The 24755-nt window shown below is 44.8% G+C and overlaps 1 protein-coding gene across 2 annotated transcripts; it reads right to left on the minus strand.

The window, feature by feature from the left end:
* On the minus strand, positions 1–24275 carry cyth1a (cytohesin 1a). Of its 2 annotated transcripts, none has more exons than XM_062531533.1 (13): positions 24024–24275; positions 15604–15686; positions 12529–12593; positions 12104–12170; positions 10839–10957; positions 9244–9324; positions 9003–9115; positions 8739–8887; positions 8194–8305; positions 4694–4770; positions 4503–4571; positions 1601–1755; positions 1–1307 (listed from the first exon to the last, which is right to left on the minus strand). In XM_062531533.1, the coding sequence occupies exons 1-13, from the start codon at positions 24097–24099 to the stop codon at positions 1229–1231; spliced, it is 1245 nt and encodes a 414-aa protein (XP_062387517.1). In that variant the 5' UTR covers positions 24100–24275; the 3' UTR covers positions 1–1228. The 2 variants fall into 2 exon arrangements, with proteins under 2 accessions (XP_062387517.1, XP_062387518.1); XM_062531534.1 differs by lacking the exon at positions 24024–24275 and adding an exon at positions 20179–20489.
* Positions 24276–24755: the final 480 nt, after the last annotated feature.

The following is a 24755-nucleotide window of genomic DNA, read 5'->3' on the forward strand; positions in this document are numbered from 1 at the left end:
TTCTAATTTCAGTTTTTTTTTTATTATTATTTGTTTTTTTATTATAGCACAAGTTACCATGAAATGGTAGAAACTTTAAAATGACACCAAAAGGAAAATAAATGGCACTAGGCTAACAATATAATGCTACATACATACACAGGACATAAACATTACTCTTTCTGAAATGGAGACAGTATTCATTATACATTGAAGTATATACATCCTTGATAAATAAACCAATACTGCTTAGATAATTGTTAATCTCTGACAGTCAGTGCACAAGAGGGAGTGCGAAGGAGTTAGCAGCTAATGCTAACTCAGAGAAGAGCACTGAGAAACCGCAGGCACTGATCACCCAGGCGTGGAGCCTAAACTAGGTTACATTTGAGAAGAAGTCATTCATGAAGTCATGCACTGCCACTGGAGAGTGCAACATGAACGTGTGGCTTCTTTGGGTCCAGCTGGGACCAGGTAGGCACGTGATGTGACTAGACTTGGATTGTTCTACCGACTACAATCTAACGTCTGAAAACTATTTTAATTGCAAACAAGGCCTCTAAAAGGGGTTGTTCTGGGTGTTGCTGAGACAACCATAAACCCAACCACACATCATTCTAACTCTGAACCTGAACACATTCCACTACAACCACTCCTCTTCCATACAAAACTGTTCAGTCATGTGAGCATAATGGTTGGACAAAGGAATCATTGCGATACAAATGTAAAAAAATACACATTCAGCCAAAACATATCAAAGCACACAATGAAAGATACCTCTCCTCTTTTCAACGGTAAATAGGAAAATTTTGGTAAAGACTCCACTTTCTGTCAGACCTGCTGATTTTATAGTTTTAACATAGGTGCTTCTGCGAGAGTGAAACAAGAAAAGGTTGGTTAAGCACAATAAAGCTGTTTTTGAGAGTTTCACCGAGCAACAGAGAGAGAGAGAGAGAAACAGGCTCTCTTGCCCTATAAACGGCCAGTTGGGAGCAGACCACAGGACAGTTCGAAGGGAAGCAGGAAACCCTGTAGTGATTGGCATCCCCCTTAGCCATTTCCAACCAGCCAGCGCAGAGCCATTCTCCCGCAGACCCCTCCCACTCTAAAAGCTATCAACCAATCCCAGAGAAGTGAAGGAGAAGAGACACGGTTGCTTAGCTATTAAGCCACGCCTCTCCTCCACCGACGAGCAGCTCATCTCAGCTCCCATCCTTGGTCCAGACTGCAGAGGGGGGGCCTGGAACGCCTAGTGCCTCTTCACGGAGGAGACCTTCTTCTTCCTGGCCGCCAGCATCTCATAGAACGGATCTCGACTGATGGCAGCTCTGCAGGGAACACACACAAACACAACACAAGAAAGATGTGTGAATGTCGGTGACACGCATACAGAAAGTGCTTCTCAACAAGCCTCCCTGATCCTCGATGCTCGATCCTCGAGGGGCGTTCCCACTGATCTATAACTAACACTGGATAGACTATACCATTGTTTTCGCCCTATCATTCTTTAAGTAGATCAGTGAGGATCGAGGAGCGAGGGAGGACGTATAAAAGCCCAAATGAGAGACACCCATAGCAGTGGCACTGGCCGACAGGCAAAACCACACAGACATGAACTCACTTTATGCTATTCATCCACTCATCCTTCTCATCGGCCGTTGGAGCGGATATGCGGTAGAAGGTGTGGTTGCCCTCCACGACCCTTCCGTCGGCCTCAGTCTTACACGCTTTGATCACCTGGTCCTTGTTGTCTGGGATGAACAGCTCAAAGCAATTCTGCAATACAAACACACATAAATGTTTGCACATGAGTATTCACATTTAAATATACATTGTTTGATAAATAGTTGATATGTATTCAAGTAAGAATTTGAGTGCTGCAAGTTATTGTCTTTGGCAGTGTGCATACATTATTTCAAATTCTAAAAGGGTGATTTTTGACTATATCAACTGTGCGCAATATTTAAGATATCTACGAAGAACTATTTGAAAGAAGTCCATCGCTCCTTGACAAAATGATCTAAATGACAATAAGAACTATTACTAATTCAGAAAATAACGACTATGGAAAAGTCGAGTGTGCGAGTGCATTCGCGCAGAAGCTGCACTATGAAGGTATTATTGGGGCAAAAGTCACGAGCACATTTAACTGCAGATTTCGCATTCGCACACTAAAGTCACAAATGTGTAACCGTACATTTGAAGTTGTAGATATTTTTTTCATACCTTGTTAACACAAAATAGGGCTACGGGTTCACGAATCCGTTCTACAAGTTCACAAAACCGTTTTACAGATACACGAATTCTCACCTGTGCATCACAAGTTCCTGGCCTCATCCCCTCGAGACTTTTGCTCCATTTACACTGCAACGATTGGGGCAAAACACATTCGCACATCCGTGTTTCATAGTCTGAGAACATGCACAACATTCGTGCATTTGTAAACCCAAATGTGAACTAATGCAACAGAAGTTGTGCATCTGTGAAATGTTTTCTCATTAATACAAGTCTTACACGACTACAAGTGCATTGATACAAGTGCTTGAGTCTACATCTGCGAGTTTCCGTCGCTGTTTTCCGGGGACGAATACTTTTGCACCAATTATACCACCTGGCGATGTGCAAAACCGATTTGTACTTGGGCACGCAGAGAGCATCGATCGAAAACAAAACAAGGCGGCCGGATCTGGATCTGGATCGCGCCCACACATCCCTGCTCATATAAGTAGCCTAACCTCCGCTTGTTTCCTCATCAATATAAAGACAAGGACGCACGATTTGTAGATTTTCTTTTCACAGAGTGAGAAAACATACTTCGGAGTGATTATTTGCACCCGGGTGTAAATAGTGGAATGGAGGCATTTTCTTATTTGCACCCAAACCTGTAATGCGTGCAGAAACAGATGGGATGGCCTACCTAAATCTAACAAGTTAGGATTTTTAAAAACAATCTTTTTGATGGAAACGTGGTGCTAAATTCCCATAAACGTGTTCAGTTAACGGGTAAAACCGTACGTTTGTAACCAAAATCAAGAATTACGAGCTTGTTTACAGTCACCTAGCAACCAGAAGATAGACAAATATTACTAGCCCAGTCAATCGCATAACGTAGAAGTCATGTAGGTTAGCGGATAAGTGCATGAGCCATGAATCAGAGATTGGTGGTTCAAATCACTCCAAATGTAGGCTAATGCATTTTTTTTTTTGCATGCCAAACTAAAATATTTTGAAAGTATGTGCGAACGACTCTCTTCTCTTTGATGACGTTACTTCGCGGCAAATAAGAGTTTGTGCTTAATGAATCTGTCAAAAATGGTCTAGTTTTATTTTAGTTATAGAAATAGGCTACAGTTGTGAGTAGAACGCTTCTAAATAGTCAACTCCTCTACAGAAAACAACTCTTTCAACTATATTGGCATGCAAAAAAAAGCCATAGGTTGCTAATGGGATACGAACTGCCAATCTTCGAACCATGGCCCATGCGCCTACCCGCTACCCTATACAATTTCTAGTACATGCAACGGGCTAGTAGCGTAATATTTCTATCTTCTGGTTGCTCAGTGACGGTAAACAAACTCGTAATTCTTGATTTTGCTTACAAACGGACGGTTTTACCCGTTAACTGAACACGTTTATGGGAATTTAGCACCACGTTTCCATCAAAAAGATTGTTTTTAAAAATCCTAACTTGTTAGATTTAGGTAGGCCATCCCATCTGTTTCTGCACGCATTACAGGTTTGGGTGCAAATAAGAAAATGGATCCATTCCACTATTTACACCCGGGTGCAAATAATCACTCCGAAGTATGTTTTCTCACTCTGTGAAAAGAAAATCTACAAATCGTGCGTCCTTGTCTTTATATTGATGAGGAAACAAGCGGAGGTTAGGCTATATGAGCAGGGATGTGTGGGCGCGATCCAGATCCAGATCCGGCCGCCTTGTGTTGTTTTCGATCGATGCTCTCTGCGTGCACAAGTACAAATCGGTTTTGCACATCGCCAGGTGGTATAATTGGTGCAAAAGTATTCGTCCCCGGAAAACAGCGACGGAAACTCGCAGATGTAGACTCAAGCACTTGTATCAATGCACTTGTAGTCGTGTAAGACTTGTATTAATGAGAAAACATTTCACAGATGCACAACTTCTGTTGCATTAGTTCACATTTGGGTTTACAAATGCACGAATGTTGTGCATGTTCTCAGACTATGAAACACGGATGTGCGAATGTGTTTTGCCCCAATCGTTGCAGTGTAAATGGAGCAAAAGTCTCGAGGGGATGAGGCCAGGAACTTGTGATGCACAGGTGAGAATTCGTGTATCTGTAAAACGGTTTTGTGAACTTGTAGAACGGATTCGTGAACCCGTAGCCCTATTTTGTGTTAACAAGGTATGAAAAAAATATCTACAACTTCAAATGTACGGTTACACATTTGTGACTTTAGTGTGCGAATGCGAAATCTGCAGTTAAATGTGCTCGTGACTTTTGCCCCAATAATACCTTCATACTGCACAAGCACATTACCGGCTTCTTGTCCTCCACTTCCCGGATGCTGAGGTTCTCCAAGGGAATGATTCCTCTGGGCTCTTTGTCCTGAAGAAGAAGCACAACCCTTAGCAACATCCCCAGCATAAACCCACACTTTTGTGTAGAGGAATGTGTATCATGTGTATGAGCGGTGGATTTGAATTAAATAAAAAACTACTTTGACTTACGGTTGTGTACTCAAAGTAGTACAAACAGTTGTCAGTGAGGATGAACCATCTCCTCTTCCATGTCTTTACGCGTCCACCTGAGGGAGAGAGGGACAGGTGTGAGGGGAGGTGGCGATGGGGGGGGGGGGGGGCAGAGGGCCCACGGACCAACAGCACACGGCAGAGAGGCCCAGCGCGCACACACAGCAGAGCGACCGGGCAGGCAGACAGACGGACAGACAGATGAGGACCCACGCAAGACTCCAGCGTCTTCTCAGTCCAGTAAGGAGCACTTGGAGATTTCCCCCAGGACAACTCCCACAGAACACTAACCCACAGAAGCAAAGAAGAAACCAGAGCCCATCTAGATCTTTACCTAATTGGCTACATGGTTAAGATCTTTAGATCCCTGTTCACTGTGCACAATGGTGACATAAAAAATATGACTACAAAACATATCTACCGATAGACATTAGAATATTAAAATCCATTTACAATCAGTGGTTTAGAGACCAGCTACATCTTTTGCTAGTAAAAGCCATCTGAATTAGGCACTTTCTTACAAAACGCTGAGCACGTACACAGCATTATGCTTAAAATCCAAATCACCACTGATGCTCTGAAACCATCTGATTAGCTTCATATACTGCGGATGTGGATCCTTTTAATCCTATGCTCATCCATGACCTCAACCTGAGACCTTCTAATAAGATCAATGATGAAGCAAAATCAGTGGATCATGTACTATGAACCTCTGTAGAATATCCTAAAAAGGAGCAGGTATTCTTCCAACCTCATTACAATAAGAAAGAGCATGGACTTGGAATGAGTCATCAACAGAGGCTGATGCATGTCAACAAAACTATCAAAATAATTCCTGGCTTTACTTGAAGAATTCTCCACTTAATGTTTCCCACCACAGCTCAACTGCATTACAACTGTAAAAATAAAAAAAAATATGGCAGACAGACAAGCTCAACAGACAGCAGCACGTGAGGTCACATGAGGTCACATGACCCAAGCTGATTGATTTGGTGTCACAATGAAAGCTGACTGATTGACTGGCTTGTAGATTATGATCATAGAACATACAGTAGCATCCCTTCCAAAGATCTCCTGCCGAAAAGGCACAGACAGACAGACATATGGCCAGACGGACAAGACCCTCTGGAGATGTTTGGAGAGGGTTGGGGGTAAGGACGGGTAGTGCTGGTGCTGGGACGAATTACTGGGTTTAGAATAAAATCTGGGGCAGATTACATTTAGACTAGCGGTGAATAAACTGCAAACCAAGACAGGTGAAAGACATTCTTCAGGTCTTTTGTCAAAGGAGGATCTGGCACAGCATCTGGTTCTACAGTAAATCAGGTACATGATACAGGCACAGGCAACATTCCCAATCTCTTTTCAGATACATGCTCCCAAAAGCCCTCTGAGTAATCCAGCACCCCCACCTCATTTAAAGCATGAAGAGAAGCGGCTTGATTGGATGCAGAGTTGCCTTTCAGCCACTGAAATCTCAGACTCCTTCACTGGACAGTATAGTCATAATATGGACATCAACAAATGAAGGGAAAATATTCCTTTTATGTGTGTGTTTGGTACCAGAGCTAGTTCAGCAGAACCAAGCCAAATAAACCAAATCATAAATAATGTGTTTTTTTGCTGTTCAACAATGTGCTAGTAATCATTAGACACTATTAATTTTAAGGGCAATATGTTTAAGAATCTTATGTAATGGGACGATTATGTGCGTCCGAATAACCACTACATTGTCCAATTTGACAGTGTCACCATATTGTCCAAAATATGCATATGCGTTTAGCCTGCACGTTATCACAACATTTCTAAAGGGTTAATAGAAACCTTTCTGGCTCAGTTGTGTCAACATGTCTGCTTAACAATGCCGAGGTCACAAGACCTCAGGGCGGCAGTGTTGCCAGTAACAGGATTGGCTGTCTGCTGGTAAGTCTGGCAGTGGACAGGCAGTCTGAGGGCTGAGAGGAACAATGCAGCTGACAGAATGGTACCAGGAAACACCACGGCAAACAGACCAATCACACCCAAGCCCCCGCCACCACCTGGTGACCACAGAGAGAGAGAGAGAGAGAGAGAAAGCGAGAGAAAGAGGGAGGGAGAGAGAGAGAGAGAGAGAGAGAGGAGACGCAGACAAAACCAACTGCTTTATGAGACCAAATAAAGAAGATCAAACAAAAACCAGTGACAAAAGAGAAAACTGAGGTCAACAAAACAAAAACAAAAAAACAAAACAACAATGCAGTGCCCACCACTCTAACTTTCTATTGAGAGGGAGGGCGAGACAGAAAGGGAAATAAAAAGCATGGCGGACCAGCAAGAGGCTCAGCTCAGTTGGGTGAACAGGTGTACATACCTCCTGGAGAAAGACAACAGCCAAAAATCATGGGAACAAACAAACGAGGAGGAAAAAGAAAAACAATTTTAAAAATTAAAAGGGGTAAGGAGATCACATCATTGTGCGACGTCCACACGCGGCTCCGTTGATTCTGAAACAGGACTCTTCAAACCCCGGGGTGATCAAAAATAATCATAATCAATCATAATTAATCAAAACACAACCAATCTTTCTGATTACATATTTACATTCCGTATTCAGGTCATTTGTGACCACTAGGGGGCACTACTGCCCCAGAGAGAGGGCAGCCAAAGTGGCTGTTGACACAGGAAAAAAAGAGAGCTCTGTCCATCATTTGATTTTGTTTACAGGTCAGTATGGCTATGTGTCTGACAGTGATTGGGAGTTATTTTGTGGACATATGGCTATGAGTACATGTGTTTACATGAAGTAGGTCTGTGAGGTCGATGTGTGGGCGTCTATAATGTGCCTATCAAAAGTGCATATATGTAAATAATTCATAGCTCTCCACATGTCCATCTGGTAACAAGGCCACATGTATTATTAATGAGCGGAGGCGTAAACAGGGGCGTCCGAAGATTCCTCTGCACACACACGCACGCTCACACAGATGGTGGGTAAGGTGGGCGGCTCATTAACATGTATAGACTTCGTATTAAAACCTCCTACACTCTTTTTTGCATGAGCGTGTGTGTGTGTGTGTGTGTGTGTGTGTGTGTGTGTGTGTGTGTGTGTGTGTGTGTGTGTGTGTGTGTGTGTGTGTGTATGTGTGTGTGCATATGTGGGTGCAAGGGGTGAGTGCGTATGTGTGCGTGTGTGTGTGTGTGTGTGTGTGTGTGTGTGTGTGTGTGCCTGTGTGGGTGTGTGTGTGTGTGCCTGTGTGGGTTTGTGTGTGTGTGTGTGTGTGTGTGTGTATGTGTGTGTGCATATGTGGGTGCAAGGGGTGAATGCGTATGTGTGCGTGTGTGTGTGTGTGTGTGTGCCTGTGTGGGTGTGTGTGTGTGTGTGTGCCTGTGTGGGTTTGTGTGTGTGTGCCTGTGTGGGTTTGTGTGTGTGCATCTGTGGGTGCATGGGTGAGTGTGTGTGTGTGTGCCAGAGAGTGTCTTTGTGGCGTGTGCATACTGACCCAGTTTGAGCAGCCAGCCCTCACGGTCCGGATTGAAGAAAGTGTGTGTGAGGTCGTTCCCATCGTCCTCTGGGATTTTGAAGGGCTCATTCTTGATGCTTTCGTAGAGATTCTGCACAGGAAATGGAGATTGATCAGTGCCCTACTATACCCTCATGCACTGGAGACAAACTTCCACAGAAAGGATCATCTAACGCCAGATTACGAGGAATACTTAAGCTCTCGTTTCACAACCATGAGAGGCCCAAGTCATGCATATTAAAGGAAAATTGCCATTTCTCCACATAGTACTCTGTGACCTAAAGGAACAGATATGTCAGTACGGAAAACAAAACGATGCTACCTAGCTCGAGTTGCTGCGGCTAGCTAACAGCTAGAGCAGCCAGGCAGCTAGAATGTTCATTTTCATTTTCTTTTTTTAAACTGTCGGAGTTTTTCTTTAGGTCAAGTTATAAGTGACAGAGAGGGGATCAACGAGATGCTGAGAGGCAGAGGGCAAGAGGGCAAGAGGGCAAGAGGGTAAGAGGGTAAGCAAGGGCCCATACTCTGAGCAGGTCCTCCGGTAGGTCTCCTCCCTCGTTGATGCCTCTGTTCATGGAGATGAACCTCTCCACCGCGGGCTTGTCTTTCACATTGGGGTTGTGCAGGCTGGTGTTCAGCATGATAATGGCAAAGGACAGGATGTAGCAGGTGTCTGGAACACACACACACAAAAATAGAGCTTTGAGTCAGACTGTGGTCAGGGTACGTGTTAGTGTGTGTTTGCAACAGGTGTGTATGTGTGCACGTGTGTGTGTGTGTGTGGTTACCTGTGCTCTGGAAGACGCCAGGGTTACACTGACAATAGCGCTGTGCAAATGCCTCCATCATACGGTCAATCTTCTGAGCCTCGCCTGGAAGCCTGAAACTCCACAGGAATTGCCTACATACACACACACACACACACACACACAAAAATCAATGCGTGAACTGCTCATTTTCATCCAAACCTGTGCATTTATAAATGGTATAGTGTTGTGTGTTTGTGTGTTTATATGTTTGCATGTTTACCTGAGTGCCTGCACCAGGTTAAGATCGGTGAACTCATGCAGCTCCACAAATGCGTGTAAGACCTGAATGTTGAAGTCATCCCTGCAACACAATCACCCACACAAACATCACGTTTGAAAAAACAGACAGACAGAATCAAAACGGATTTCTGAGCAACTCCTCCCCAAGAGGATTGTGGGATACTACTAGAGCTCGCTTTACAGGAAGACCCAACCCTCATTTCCTGATTCTACCTCACACACTCAGCAGTGGAAGGAGACACTCAACACACACACACACACACACACACACACACACACACACACACGGCACATGTGCACACACGCACCTACAGCCCCAGGCAAAGAACACTCACAGCTGAGTCAAAGGGTGTTGGCTCCACAGTGATCCGCACACAACAGAACACATATCAGACCCTGCTCCCATTTCAGAACACTCTCTCTTCCCACTAATGGGAACGCATTTCTACTAACGGGAACGTCCAACTGTTCAAACAGTTACATTCTACAGTATGTTTGCTCACACACCCGCACACACACAGATAGGGACGCGCACGCGCACACACACACACACACACACACACACACACACACACACACACACACACACACTACAGTGCACTTGAGGAAACTGAGGCTAATGCAGCTGTTATGTGTGAGCCAACATTCCACAGATATTAAATGTTGAATTAGATTATTGAGATAAAGGGGAAATGAAAGACAGATGGGGCGGCAGGGAAACCTGATCACTTTCTTTTAACACAAATCTAATCCCCCTTTTCCTTTCTCTCCGAGGAAACACAATCCTGCTTTAAAGACCGGCACCAACAGAAGAAGTGCGGGATGTGCAGGATGAAATGCCTGCGCGTCAGACAGCACAAAACGGTCCTTACACTTTTCAAAATCGTTAACCTTTTTCACAGTGACAAATATGACATGCACATGTGCACACACACACACGCACGCGCGCACACACACACACAGACACAACTGACCACAGATGCAGCTTGTGAAACCGTCATGAAAATTCAGTTTCAACTGCAAGCTTGAGTGCCAGTTCACACTTCAGGTGCGAAGAGAGGGAAAAAGAAACCTGACAAACTGCCCTGGCAATCAGTTACTGGCTCATAACATGAAGTGTTGAGCAGTAAACACTGGGCATTGCACACCGCGATCAGAGTGAGATCCCTGGGTGGTGCCGCCTGCTGCAGCTTTGTGTGTGTGTGTGTTTCCAATTGTGTTACCATGGAGCTAAGCGCAGTGAGCTAACGCTATCAATGCTTGAACTCTTTCTGTCCATCAGGATTAGATGCGGAATAGAACGGTATTGGCGTTTTCATTATTAAAAATATTGTAGATCAACATCAAGGCCTTAGAATTTCAGATACATCTGATTTTCAAATGCTCTTCTATGAATGAAAACACCATGCCTCAGAAGCCCTAGCCTCACGTGCATACATGTATTCACACACACACACACACACACACACACACACACACACACACACACACACACACACACACACACACACACACACACACACACACACACACACACACACACACACACACACACACACACACAGTCTTGCTGACCTCTCTCCAAGGTAGTCCCCTATAGCGGTCTTATTAAGACCCTCCCCTTTGTAGAGGAACTGGGCGATGTCGTCACTGGTGTTCTTGAGGAGTTCGTTCTCAATCAGAAACTGGATGCCCTGCACAACACGGACACAAAAGCATACAGCATCAACACCGTAGCAACACTCTGGAATGTTTTGGGCCCAACATCTGTCCAACCACCTGGGGCCCGTTGCACAAAAGCAGAATTAAGACATCCGGGATAAGTTACTGAGCCGCGATCACTGAATCCTAAACAAGAGCATACCGGCTGAATTGGTTGCACAAAGACCAATCCAGGATGAGCAGACACGGATTCATCAAGCCAGGTGTAAGTTATTCGGTGTATGTGCGCATTCTCGTTTCTCCCCAAATAACTCGCGGTTGGAATAAAAAAGACGCGAAAAATAGCGTCTTGCACACAAAGTGAACAACCGCTTTTGATATAGACTAACAACGAGGTAAAGTTTTACTTTTTTGGATGGGGGATCATGATTATTTCTGTTACATAGCGGGAGTAGGTGTGGCAGATCAACTGAATGCAAATTTACGTATGCACCCACGTGAGAGCTTCCTTGTCTCGGCACGCAACGTCATTAAGGAAGCGCTTTGCCACCGCAAAGATGCACAAAGTATCTTAATTTGTCTTAAAAGCCGAAATAGTTGAAAACACCTTCGAAAAATGTCCCCTCCACTTCCAATCAACTACTAGCCTACAGCAGCCTATTCATCAAACATCTGTCAAAAAAGAAGCAAACAACGAGTAGGCTATGTTATTAATTATAAGGCCACCATAATTTAAATGACATCCATATGGTATTAGGCAGACATTCTGCTGTGTTTTGCGAGCAAATGCATGTAGTAAATAATATATAAATGGAATCTACAGCTCTTTAAAAAAAAATCACGTGGAGGTCTCATTTGAATGACAGATAGCTGAACCAATCAGCTAATGTAATTACCATTAGAATCAACTTATCTTGGATGTTAGCCTGGTCAGGAGCAGACTAGCTCCACAGAATAAATCGCCATGGTAACTTATACCATAACATATCCTGCTGCCCCCTATCCCGCTTTTGTGCAACTGGATCACAGATAAATTGAGCCAGGATAACCAAGATATCCCGGGTTAATCCCTTATCCTAGTTTTGTGCAATAGGCCCCAGTACTCAAAAAGTTCAAGTTAACCCCAGCCAACGTTGTTTATAAGGTCTCAAGCTGCTCCAGCGGCGACGTGTACTCACCTTCTTGGGGTCCATGTTGAACTTCTTGCGGCCCATGGCCACCTGTTTGTTCCTCTGCATGTTCTTCCTGTGGATGGGAATGTGCAGGGATCAGAAAGCATATTCTTCGCTTGCCAATTCTTAACACAATAAACAAAACCATAGCATATAAGGGTGCAGTCACCCTTGCTACCACAACCATCTGTGGTGTTTCATCATGTATGAAGAATACATGTACACTCTTAGAAAAAAAGGTATAGCTGTATAGAACCAAAAACAGCTATATTGCATGCTTCATATATGGCACCCCTAAATGGTTCTTTAAACCATTTTGAAGGGTTCATCAAAGGAACCCCTAAGTGTTCTTTAAAGCCTGCATGGTTCTATACAGTACCCAAAGAACCCTTTTTTCCAAGAGTGTAGAAGCTTTGGCGGTGTCAGCTCACCTCTCCTCTGAGGAGCCCAGGTTCTCGATCTCGCTGGTCACCTCTGCTATCTCATTTTTCAGCCTCTGTGTGACAGGACAAACAAGAGGACACGTGAAGAAGGGACACAAGCACGACAAACACAAAGGCACAAAGGCACAAAGGCACAAATATACTGTAGATTGGTTATTGAAAAGCAAGAATATCGTCCAAATGGTTACGGTGGACTACAACAGTAAAAAAATGCTTTGGTACATTTCACTTCTCACCAACGCATCAAGATGGATGAGAAGGTGTCTGTGAGCGCTTGTCCGCTAAACTGAGACCTTGCTCTCTGAATACACTATCTCTTTCTGTGTATGAGTAAGAGTGTGTGTATGTATGTGTGTGTGTGTGTGTGGTTATAAGTGAGAGATTGAGAGAGGAAGAGAGATTTATATCTCTAAACCCCCCTCTCTCAGGCAATAACTATCCCATGCAGGCCTGACACTAACTGCCCAAATGTGAATGGATTTCCCAGAATGCACCTCTGCCCCAGCTGTAACAGCATTAGCAGAGGAGAGGGGAGACGACCTCCGGGAGGAGCCCTTAGACAGCCTGATCACATTAGCCTCCAGTCTGTTTGGGGTCAGGATGCACACACACACACGCACACACACGCACACACGCACACATGCACGCACACACGCACACACGCACACACGCACACACGCACACACACGTCTGTCCTGGCCAGGCACCTTGGCACTCACACTTTCACTTAATCTTTCACTCAGATCAAAAGAACCCTTAAGTCTTAAAACCCATCTGTCCATTAAGACCATATAATAATAACCCCACTGTCCTAATATCCGATTCCCAGCCAGAAGAGCCTATGTGTTTCTTCCTTACGATGGAGACAAATTTCCGCCCAAAATGATAGATTGTCAGATAAATAATAAAACATGTACAGTGTAGACTTTGCTCCCAATCTCCAAAAGGGCATCTCAATTTTGCGCTTATTCAGACTGAATGGCAGGAGCAAGCTTGTGGTACATTCCTAGCTGTCCCTGTGAGCTACCCTGGCTGCAGTGTCTTTAGTTCAAGCTGCTGCTGTCTACAGACTCAAGGAGGACAATATCAAAGGCAGGAGCTGGACTACGGAGACTGCACATTTCACAACATGGGGTTACGAATACCCCAAAACTATTCGCACTGTCTGTCCGTGCTCTCCAAAAACCCTATTTGGTGCACTCTAGTCTGCTGGACTACAAATCAGTCCCCTCTCTTTGCGAAGCTAAACAAAAAGCCGCTATCACGATGGCCACAAAACCCTGGAGATAAGGCGTCCATTTTGGGCCCTGGGCCCAGGAGAGAGAGAGAGCTTTCCCTCCTGCTGCCTTGCTTGGCAAGAGGAGTGGCTCTCCAGAGAGAGAGAGAGAGAGAGAGCGGCCGGCCTGCGCTCTCCTTCCTGTCCCTTCCCCTCTCATTGTGGCGGCCGGGCGCTCGGGCCGCGGGGGGAAAGCAAACATCTGCGTCTCCCAAGGCCCGCACCAGCTCTGCAATCACAACACATTCCTGGCATGTTTGTCTGCGCAAACAAAGACAGAAGGCAGACCTCGGGCAGGAAGACCTTGACATGCAGAGGGATGGGGGGGAGGAGTTGGGTTGGGGGGGAGGAGTTGGGTTGTGTGTGTGTGTGGGGGGGGGGGGGGGGGGGGAGGATTTTAGGAAAATGGAGGGAGGAGGGAGAGAGAGTGAAAGGGGGGGCATGGATGAGCCACATGTTTCCGGGGTTGTCTAAGTTTAAGACACGTAAACACTAGCGACAACAAATTCTACACTACACTGTGGCTCAGAAAAACTGTCTTATCAGCGGGAAACAAAATGAAGAGAAAGAACCGGGGAAGATCCAAAAAAAATGTCAACATCTTTAGAGGGAAAGAGTTACTGGCATTCATGTTGCGGTATATGACTGACATAACCTCAATCTATGATAGAAAGCAGAAGCACTCTACACCATCATGATAAAGTGGGTCCCATAATGGAAATACCAACACACACACTAACACAAACACACTAACACACACACACATTCCTCTATTTACGTAGTTTACGATCAGGCCACTGAGGCCATCCATTCACTGTTACTGTTACGACTGAGATTCCTGAGATGGCAATCGAGGAGTAATCAGCAGCTCCCCCACCCCTCATCGGAGCGTGACGTCAGGCGGCCTACACACCCGCTCATCATGAGCTCACGCTCGCAGGACACACGGCTGCCATGCTACACCACAGCAGGAGATAACAGACACACGTCCGGAAACACAACCTGTGGGCGTGGCAGGTCTGTCTGTCTGAGTGTCTGTCTGTCTGTCTGTCTGTGTGTTTGTGTGTGTGTACGTGCTGGATAGAGCCGTGTAATGGATTCCCATTGCGCTGGAAAAACGCTAACCACCGTGGAAACACCACGTTAGGTTTGTGAGCACAATAAACTGGGTTTGTGTGAGGATGACAGTCGATGGGTCTAATGGGTCTGTGTTTACCTGTATATCGCATGGGTCTAATGGGTCTGTGTTTACCTGTATATCGCATGGGTCTAATGGGTCTGTGTTTACCTGTATATCGCATGGGTCTAATGGGTCTGTGTTTACCTGTATATCGCATGGGTCTAAAGGAGCTTGCACACTGCTCGAACAAACGCCAACAAACGCTAACAAACACGGACGACCACGAACAGTTTGGTCAGTGTGGACGGTCAGTCCGCGTTTGTTTGTTATCCTGTCCCTACCTAGTAGGCCTACCTACTATGCACAATAGGCGAAGGAACTGACAATTTCATTCTTTACATTAGTAATCATATGCATGTGACAAATAAACATCCTTGTATCCTTGTAAAAGGTAGGTGACAAAGGTCAGTCTTGTCTGCTAGTGTCTGGGCAGTGTGGACTGATAGTTGGTTTTATGAACATTCTAAAGACTACCAACAGACAAATGCCAACAACTGCCAACTTTAGAATGTTGGTGTTTGTTGGCACTTGTTTGGGCAGTGTGCAAGCTGCTTAATGGGTCTGTGTTTACCTGTATATCGCATGGGTCTAATGGGTCTGTGTTTACCTGTATATCGTCCAGCAACTCTTGTTTGCGGCGACGGATGTTTTCCAGCTCCTGCTGCTCTTCTGGAGTGAGATCATCCGGCACTGAGAGAGAGAGAGAGAGAGAGAGAGAGAGAGAGAGAGAGAGAGGGAGAGAGAGACAGAGAGAGAGAGACAGAGAGAGAGAGAGAGAGAGAGAGAGAGAGAGAGAGACAGAGAGAGAGAGAGAGAGAGAGAGAGAGAGACAGAGAGAGAGAGAGAGAGAGAGAGATAGAGAGAGATTTATGAAACATATGGCTGACAATGCTGGATTATACTACTGATGCTCATAGCATCTAATACAGAGCAGCCTGAGAGAGACTTCAAGTGTGATTAAGTACACACACTATACTAACCCAGGGGCTAAAAGTGCACCGATTTCCCAACGTCTCTTACGGAATAATGTTTGACAACACACACACATACAGTACACACACACACAAAGCAGTGCTCTCTGCCAGAAGAACTGAGGTAAACCAACAATTACCGTAGTATGCAGCCAGCAACCACAGAGGAAAATCATAAACATCCCAACACAATACAAGTCCGCCGGGTTAGCTTCAAGGACTCAATGGGAATAACTCAATGATGCTACTTAGCTCATACTAGTCTTCCTGTGACAGGTTACGCTTACGGACCAGACAATTCTTGCATTTGGCTGATCTGTGGTGTGGCTTCATTTACATGTATTCATGAGGCGGACGTGATAAAAATAACATTTAAGCTACAGTGAGTGCAGCCAGCGGAGACTTTAGCTAGGAATTAGCACTGCATCTGTCCATGCTAGTGCTAGAGGATAGGAGGGGTGTAGGGCTGTTAGGCCTAGCTAGCCTCCCAGTGAGATGAGTGGAGTATAAGCTCAGTAGCATGGCTCTCCTTCTCTCGCCTGTTCGCCTCAGCTCTTCCTATTCTTAGAACGGAGAGATAAGACAACACAGCAGGGGGAGAACTAAACCCAGTAAACACTGATCTACTCTTCTCACTCACTCACTCACTCAGCCCAAGGCACCCTTCACTGCAGAATAATCGTCCTCCAGTGGTGTGTGTGTGTGTGTGTGTGTGTGTGTGTGTGTGTGTGAGAGAGAGAGAGAGTGCTTGTCTTTTCTGTGAATCAGCAAGCCACAATTTGCAGATATTGCAGAAAAAGGGGATTTCCTATGCTCTGAAAATTCTCGTTTGCTTTCTACAGAAAGAAACTTCACAGGAAAAGCGATGCGTTTCATACCTGTGAAACACATCCCTGTGACTAGATGAGTTAGAAGATGATGCTAGGCTCAGCGCTGGACACTTTGGCACATATTACAGAGCCATACACATAGGCCACTGATAAAAATGTACAGCTAAATGTTCTATGTCTGTTCATGAAATAACAAATACATACAGTAGATAACTGTACTAGTATACATTCCTAAGAAACATTCAACAACATTCAGGGAACACATTTGGGTCATGCGTGCATGAATCTACTCGGAAAGTTAGTGAGCAGAGTTCTGATTTTTATCTGCGTTTAGAGGTTTGTGTGTGTGTGTGTGTGTGTGTGTGTTGGCTCAAAAGCTTTTGAAGGAGAAACAGAGATCCTTTACTAAAACTCTCCAATGCAAAGCCCCCCTCTTTCCCTCTGATCTGCCTCTTTCTCATAATAATCTGATGCTTAGGCTCACTGCAAGCTCAAACACCTCCCACAACCTCTCGTCTCACACTGCGGAGACACACACACACACACACACACACACGTCTTTATTCTGTCGCTTAGTTCAAAAACACCCCCTCACCACAATCTTAGGCCGTCTCCTTCTCTCATTGCCTTTCTTTCTCTCACTCACACACACACACACACACACAGCGAGAGTGGGTGTTCTTTTGAATGCAGCATTGATAGGCAGAGACTCTCTGCATGCACAGAGCGCAGTTTCCTTTCATGGAGAAAGGCGCCCTGATCCCGCACTCAACCTGGGCCATCCACCAAGTCCGTCCATTAGCTCGTCTGGGACCACCGAGGCTGAGGCTCCAGCGCCGCCCCCTCCCTGCGTGTCCTCCATCTACGCTTGGCCCAAACACCCGTCTGCATTTCCTGACAGAATCTGGTCCAGCACCAGACTGTCGTCTCACAGAAACCCAGCCAGCTCAGCACATCTTCCCATGGGCAATGCAGATTTGCACACTGGGGGTGGGGGTGGGGGTGGTGGTGATGGTGGTGGTGGCAGTGGTAGGTAGTGGGTGGTGTGGCCTCCATTTGACTTTCCTGCAGTCTGCCATGCAACCTAGACGACCCGATGCAATGACTTGCTGGCTGTCCTTCCTAATACGAGTCTGGCTTTAAAGGCATTCAGAAACCCGAGTTCAGATTTGTATTCCCATCTAATGATAGCACAATATCCACACCTTCTCTGACTCTCTCGCTCCCTGTCTTTCTCTCTCACACACACAGACACAAGGATATTGTTTACACTCACATGGGCAGTTCATCAACACCCAGACTCAAGTAAACACGCTCAGCTAACAAACACTTTCCATCAAGCCAAACCACAGCTGGCCACACACACACACACACACACACACACACACACACACACACACACACACACACACACACACACACACACACACACACACACGAGTCTCTTACAATCTAATTCTGAACCATCTCTAAAATCACCATCCTCAGAGGACACGAAACATCACATGTTGTCTTTTTTGTCTTTGCATTAACCACATGCAGATATATATGTTGCTCGTAACTCCTCCCCTGACCTGACCTGTATTTCCGACCCCATCCTATGACCTTTTACTGAACCCTGTTCATTCAATTAACCCTTTCAATTAATCACACAGGCACCTAATGTCAAATGTCACCATCATCATGACACAGCTTTAAAAAAAACAAAAAAAAAACATGCAGACTTGCACAAAACACATTTACAATCTCTACCTAAGCAAGGGACAAAATGGCCACATTCAGTAAGTTACCCATGCCTCTTCTATACCTCCGTACCCAAATATCTCTCAAACATTTACAATTACTCATGTCAACAAACACAGTCTGACCTGAGAGTGTGATCCTTAGGATAGTTATCCTTCTTGCTCTCCACTGGCTCTATCTCTATCCCCCTTTTTCCTTTACATTCAAGAGCAAACGCAAAGGCTTGTGACGCACATGTCCGAGAGAAAGTTGGGAGAGGCTGGGAGAGGGAGATGCACAGAACCAGACAGAATCCCTCACTCACTGGGGTCGGCACCGAGCCCTGTTACAGTCCATCCGCCTGGTGCGCTCTCTCATTCCATCCCACACACGTTTTACCTCCTCCCTCCCTCCCTCCCTCCCTCCATCCTGCTCCTTCTCTCTCCCTCCAACTTATTCTTTCACAAGCACCACCCAGTGGTCAGCCCTGTTTCCTCTGCTGCTGCTGCCACACACACACACACACACACACACACACACACACACACACACACACACACACACACACACACACACACACACACACACACACACACACACACACACACACACACACACACACACACACACACACACACACACACACACACACACTCTCTCTCTCTCTCTCAACTGACAGGGTACAGTATCTCAACTCAAGCCTCCTCTTTCCTTCTCAACATTAGCCCACACACAAGAGTAGGCTACAGCATGCGGGTATTAGGCTATCATAATGAGTGTGTGCACAATCCATATAATCCAAAATGCTGTAGGCCTAACCCCGGTGTGACTATTATCAAACCCATAACAACGATATCATCTCCCCCCATGTCCTTCATCAGATGCATACAACTGACTTTCTTCTCATCCTATGTAAGGCCAACCAAATGATGAGTAAGCTGCATGCAGGTGATGTCTCGTCTGACTCAACTGTCTGGCACTACCACACTATCCTAAACAACCTTTTACAAGCTGCAACCTGACGAGGTAAAACACAACTGCATTAATTCTGAATTGATTGACCCTGTCCAGTTCACTGAAATACACTCAATAAGAAAAACTCTAGCCTACTAGTGCAAAGCAGGACATTGCCACCAAAACAAATGCCCATCCCCGTGTTTGCGTAAGTCAGCCGAACTTGATGAAACACCTGTCTGACAAATGGGACACACATGCATCCAGTATTGAGTGCTAATGGCATGCCAACGCAGATTCGATGGCATCTCGTCCATTACATAGCCTAGCCTACATTCGGAACCTAGGAAAGGCCATGACAAATTAGAAGGGATTCGACACTTGTTAGATTAAGCTAAATTACAAAATACTTAGCCTATTCAGAACTACTTAGGATTTTATAACATTATTAAGTATGTCGACATCTGTGAACAAATACATAGCCTATAGCTAACCCATGGCCAATTAAAAGCATTAAATCAACGGTAGGTTTGGGATTTAAAGTCCGCAGTTCCCAGGGGGCCTACGTCAAATCAGACTTGTTACTTTGTTGCGACAACAAAATTTGCTTACTAGACAGAAGTTAGGCGCTTCCGGCTGTAGTCTAAAGAATTTCGTTAACAAACAGGAAAAGAAAGTTGATTAGAGATAATTTTCATAACTTACCAACTCCGTCTTCTGACTTTAGCACCATTTTGCTCTCTGTTACTTTCCGACCTTTATAGACAACCAAGACTTAGGCTAGATGTAACTGGCCGAGACGCAGTGACAAAAATAGAAAGTTTAGTCGCTTATGTCGTTGCTTAGTTTTATTCGTTTTCTTTTCACGCGAAAAAAGAACACGTTTAGCAAAATAGCTTACGCTAAGCTACACACCACCGGATGAGCCTGGAGAGGAAACAGGCGTGGGGAGTGGTTTTGAGTGCCCCTGGCTTCACGAACCAATCCTGCTCGGTTTGTATCTACGGCTTCGATGTGTTTACCGAATGACGCGCCTGCTCAAAGTCTGCTGCGTGACGTGAATTCCGCAAGCTGGGTGACCGGGGATCAGTTTTTCACCACAGGGATCCACACCCTAGTTACACCCGGGCGGTTTCTGCAAATCTACTGTGGGATAATCCTGTGGGTCCGGACAGAGAGCTGGCTAAACTGCATAGGGATGAAGGGGTGCAGCATAAGGGAACGATCAGGCATGACGCGGTTTGCCGCTTCAGAAACGCGCACCAGTGTTTTCATAAAAACGCAGGCGCTTTTCCGCTTGCAGTTTAAGTTTTTTTCAATTCGAGGCACTCAGAGCACCTCCGCAAAATGCAATGCGCTCTGGGCGCATAAGCAGCGCGCAAAACGCGTAGGCTATACTACCGCAAAGAATTCAAACAACATTATTCGTTCCCTAACTTCATAGTTCTTAGTTTTAAACAACTAAAATCATGAAGTAAATATGTTTTAGAGTTCAATCCCACATGTGGGACAGTTCATGTCTTTAGAATAGGCTAAGCAGTTTTAACTTTAACACTTCAAAATGTTTTGTCCTAAGATGATTCTATCTGATTAGCTGCTACTGCATATAACGGCTTAACATGTGGTTTGTTTTTTAAGAAGCTTTAGGCCTAGGCCTAGAACACAGTAATAAATATCCTCATGCTATTTTGAATGACTGGGACCAGATGTGCTTGAGGATTGATATGTGGTGTATTGGCTATGTATCTGACGGTGGAAGGAACATGTGCTTATGTGTGCTGCTCATCAAGAACATGTGCCTGCCTGCATTTGATAGTAGCCTAGCTCAGGAATGTGACTGAAGCTGTTTGATAAGGTGTGAGTAAAGCAGCATTAACATAGGCTACTACTCCTTCAAATAGTGATACATATAGGTCATAAAGCTGAACTAATAGGTTAGATGTATATATTTTAATGTCCTTGAATTTCCCCTTGGGGATCAATAAAGTAGGCTATCTATCTCTCTATCTATCTATCTAATTATTTACATAAATACTCAAAAACACTCTGGTGTGATCGTTGGATACTATGATAAGCAGTCTGACCTCTATTACGACAGCTGTTCAGATGATGCTTTTTAGAACAGAGAATATGATTCAGATATGATTCAGATAGTCAGAGCAAAGAGTTGAGTGAGTGTGTGTTTTGTTTCTATGGACATATTACAAACAACACAACCCCTCACTCAACCCCTCGAAAGAATATTGCACGCAACTGATCTGCATATATGATAATAATCAATGATGCCGAGCTTTGTTCCTCCTAGACGTCAGCTCTGTTCAGCAGTGTATCACTGATGTAAATCAGATTCCTGACATTAACACAAGTTTGATGCCTATGCAAATGATCATGGAAATATTACGCAGCACGCAGCATCAGAGACAGAGTTGTGACGACATATGAGCAAGAATTTAAAGGCCAAGACTTCTTAAATGTAACTGTTCCTCCCCTTCCCCCTTCCCCCTTCCCCCTCCTCTCCTCTCCCTTCCCTTCCAACCCCCTCCATGGCCTCCACTCTCACCTCTTCCCCTTTGGCTCTCCCCATGAAGAAGTCTCTTGTTAGCAGAATCAATGTAATTCCTCAGGGCACCCACGCTGCCATCACCCACAATAGCCTTTTGTCACAGCAGCAGAGTACGCGCACACGGGTTTGATTTAGAAAGCATGTTGGTGTGTCTGGGTGACATACTATTTTGCAAATATTTCCGACTTGTGAACATAACTGAGGCTATTTAGGACAGGTAGATCTCACATAGAGCTGTTGTAGTTGAGTACTCATTTGCTACTAGGCATTTAGTGTCCCAAAACTCAACCAGCTCTAATTTAACAGCAGACATACCACTGATAGTATATTTAATGTACCAATAATCTGCAAAGCTAAGATTACATCTATTTGCTAATAATAATACTTAAAGGAAACGTAAGACACCATTCTTAGGTTTTGGAATGGTTTGAGTGCCCACTACTGGCCATTGGAGGGCAACACACTGCAGTGTCAGTTCCAGGCATTTCAGGCATGCTACTACCTTGATAGCACATAGTCACACAGGGAGCAATATTGTGTATGTGTGTTTGTGTGAGCTGACCTGATCAGAGTAGCCAAAGCAGTGCTGAATTCATTCCTATCAAGTGCTGGAGTGAAGCAAAGTGCATAACCAAAATGGAGCACTAGTGTAAATAAATTAAATGTATAGATTTAGTGTTAGAGATGCTGATGCTACCATAGTGATAATGCACAGAAAGACAGAAAATAAATGCTCCCACAATCTTATTGTCTAACAGTTCTTATTGTCTAGGTTCTTTTGCAATGACCGGTGGAGACTCTGCATCCCATTTTATGACCTATAATGACACTTCCACCATGCACAGCTGATCACATGCACACACACACACACACACACACTTGAGAGGACGAGCAGTTTCACAAAGCCAGCCAGATTCACTTCCTTTATGAATACGAAAGTTCTGCGCACAGAAGCATGAACTCACTCAAACCCCATGGCAACCGAAAGTGCTGTGATAGACAAGGAACAAACAGGAACTTGCTCTCAAGATGAGGAACACCTCTTGTCCCCGTCCTCAAAGAAGCCTGTTTGACTCAGGTCTAACTCACAGTATAGACTAATAATACAAAAGTCCGGCCCAATAAGACCCGTATGACATTCAATAGCCACAGGTATGTGAGGAGGAGTGGACAGAAAGTCCCTAAGGCCAGATGGTCTTTGACTAACGCCACAGTTATGTGAGCCAAACACATGGGAATCAGTGGATAGACCTGATGTGAATGCTGACTCTTACCACTAATCCCTGGTAGCGTGCTGGAACATATTTGCGTCAGTCCCAGAGTTATTCACTATTTCATAATAGATTTTTGGGTTTGGTAATAGGATTTGGGTAAGGTCTGCCCTAGTATTTTAAGCACCTAGTGCAGAGGCAGACACATATAATAGGAGGGAGCACTGACTTAAACGGAAGAAGACAGACAGTCCGACAGAAAATACAAAGACACAGGACAGCATATGCAGACAAGATACAAACAGTATACAAACTAGCAAAGCATAGCAACCGTCTAAACAGACAGAAACATTCAAAGTCTTTCATAAAGACTCTTGATGTGCAATTATGACGAATAGAAGATACCATCTTTCTTACTCAGACAGTGTGTCTGTATGTACACAAAGAGAGGCAGATTCTACTTTCCTCATCACCACAATCACACACTAATGAAATGACCTCCCTCTGTCTTTCTCCCTCTCTCCATTACTTGTCAGCTATGCTGAGATCCAATCTCAGGTCACAACAAACTCTCTTAACTGTTTGGCAGCTCGGCATAACAAAGCAGAGGAACATTCCCATACATTCCCATCGCTTAAGAATATAGCATGAATCTTTGCTAGTTACAGTAGTCATTTTGAAGAAGCACCATAGATGCACACAGGCACACACAAACACCAACATAAAGGTGATGATATGAATGATCGAATGTCACTATCCATCTTTGAGAGTCTTACCTTTCTTTGAGGCTGGCTGGGCTGGAAAGAGAAATGTCTGGAAGCTGTTGGCACAGAGTTCACTGACGGTGGCCATGATCTCAGTGGACACTGCTGAGAAGGTTACAGTGGGACACTCCCAACCGATAACTCCTCTCAACAGTCAACTATCCATTTGGCCAATCTCTCTGTTTGAGCTTACATATGTGTGTGTGTGTGTGTGTGTGTGTGTGTGTGGGGAGGAGAGAGGGAGTTGCGTGTCAGTAATCCTGCTGCTGCTCCTCAGTCGCACGCTTCTCTTCTATACACTTGTGACTTCTCTTTTCTAACTTTGAAGAATGCCTCTTCAGTTTCTCTCGCTCTCTCTCTCTCCCTCTCTCCCAGACTCGCTACTTCCACTCCCTGCTCTGTTATTTTGCACTGATGCTCAGAGGGATATTACTAGATCCAAGTGACCACAAACACAAACACACTGTCCTTGGCACAAATGTACGCAAATGTACCCTACTCACCCAAACATGATCACACTACTGGTGTGAATTAACATAACGAGGGCAAGTTTCTCACTCTGGCTTAACGCACATTTCTGAGTATTCAGTTATTTCATCAAAACCCCAATTAACTCTGAAGATTATTCACTGATTGCCTTTCATATGAAAACAAAAAACTTCCAACTCAAAAAGGCCTACCATCATTGGATTTGCTTTGACTACACTTCGATATTCTTTCCCCCTGACTGAACATCTGTGGCTT

This window comes from Sardina pilchardus, chromosome 3 (assembly GCF_963854185.1).
Source record: "Sardina pilchardus chromosome 3, fSarPil1.1, whole genome shotgun sequence".
NCBI lineage: Eukaryota > Metazoa > Chordata > Actinopteri > Clupeiformes > Clupeidae > Sardina > Sardina pilchardus.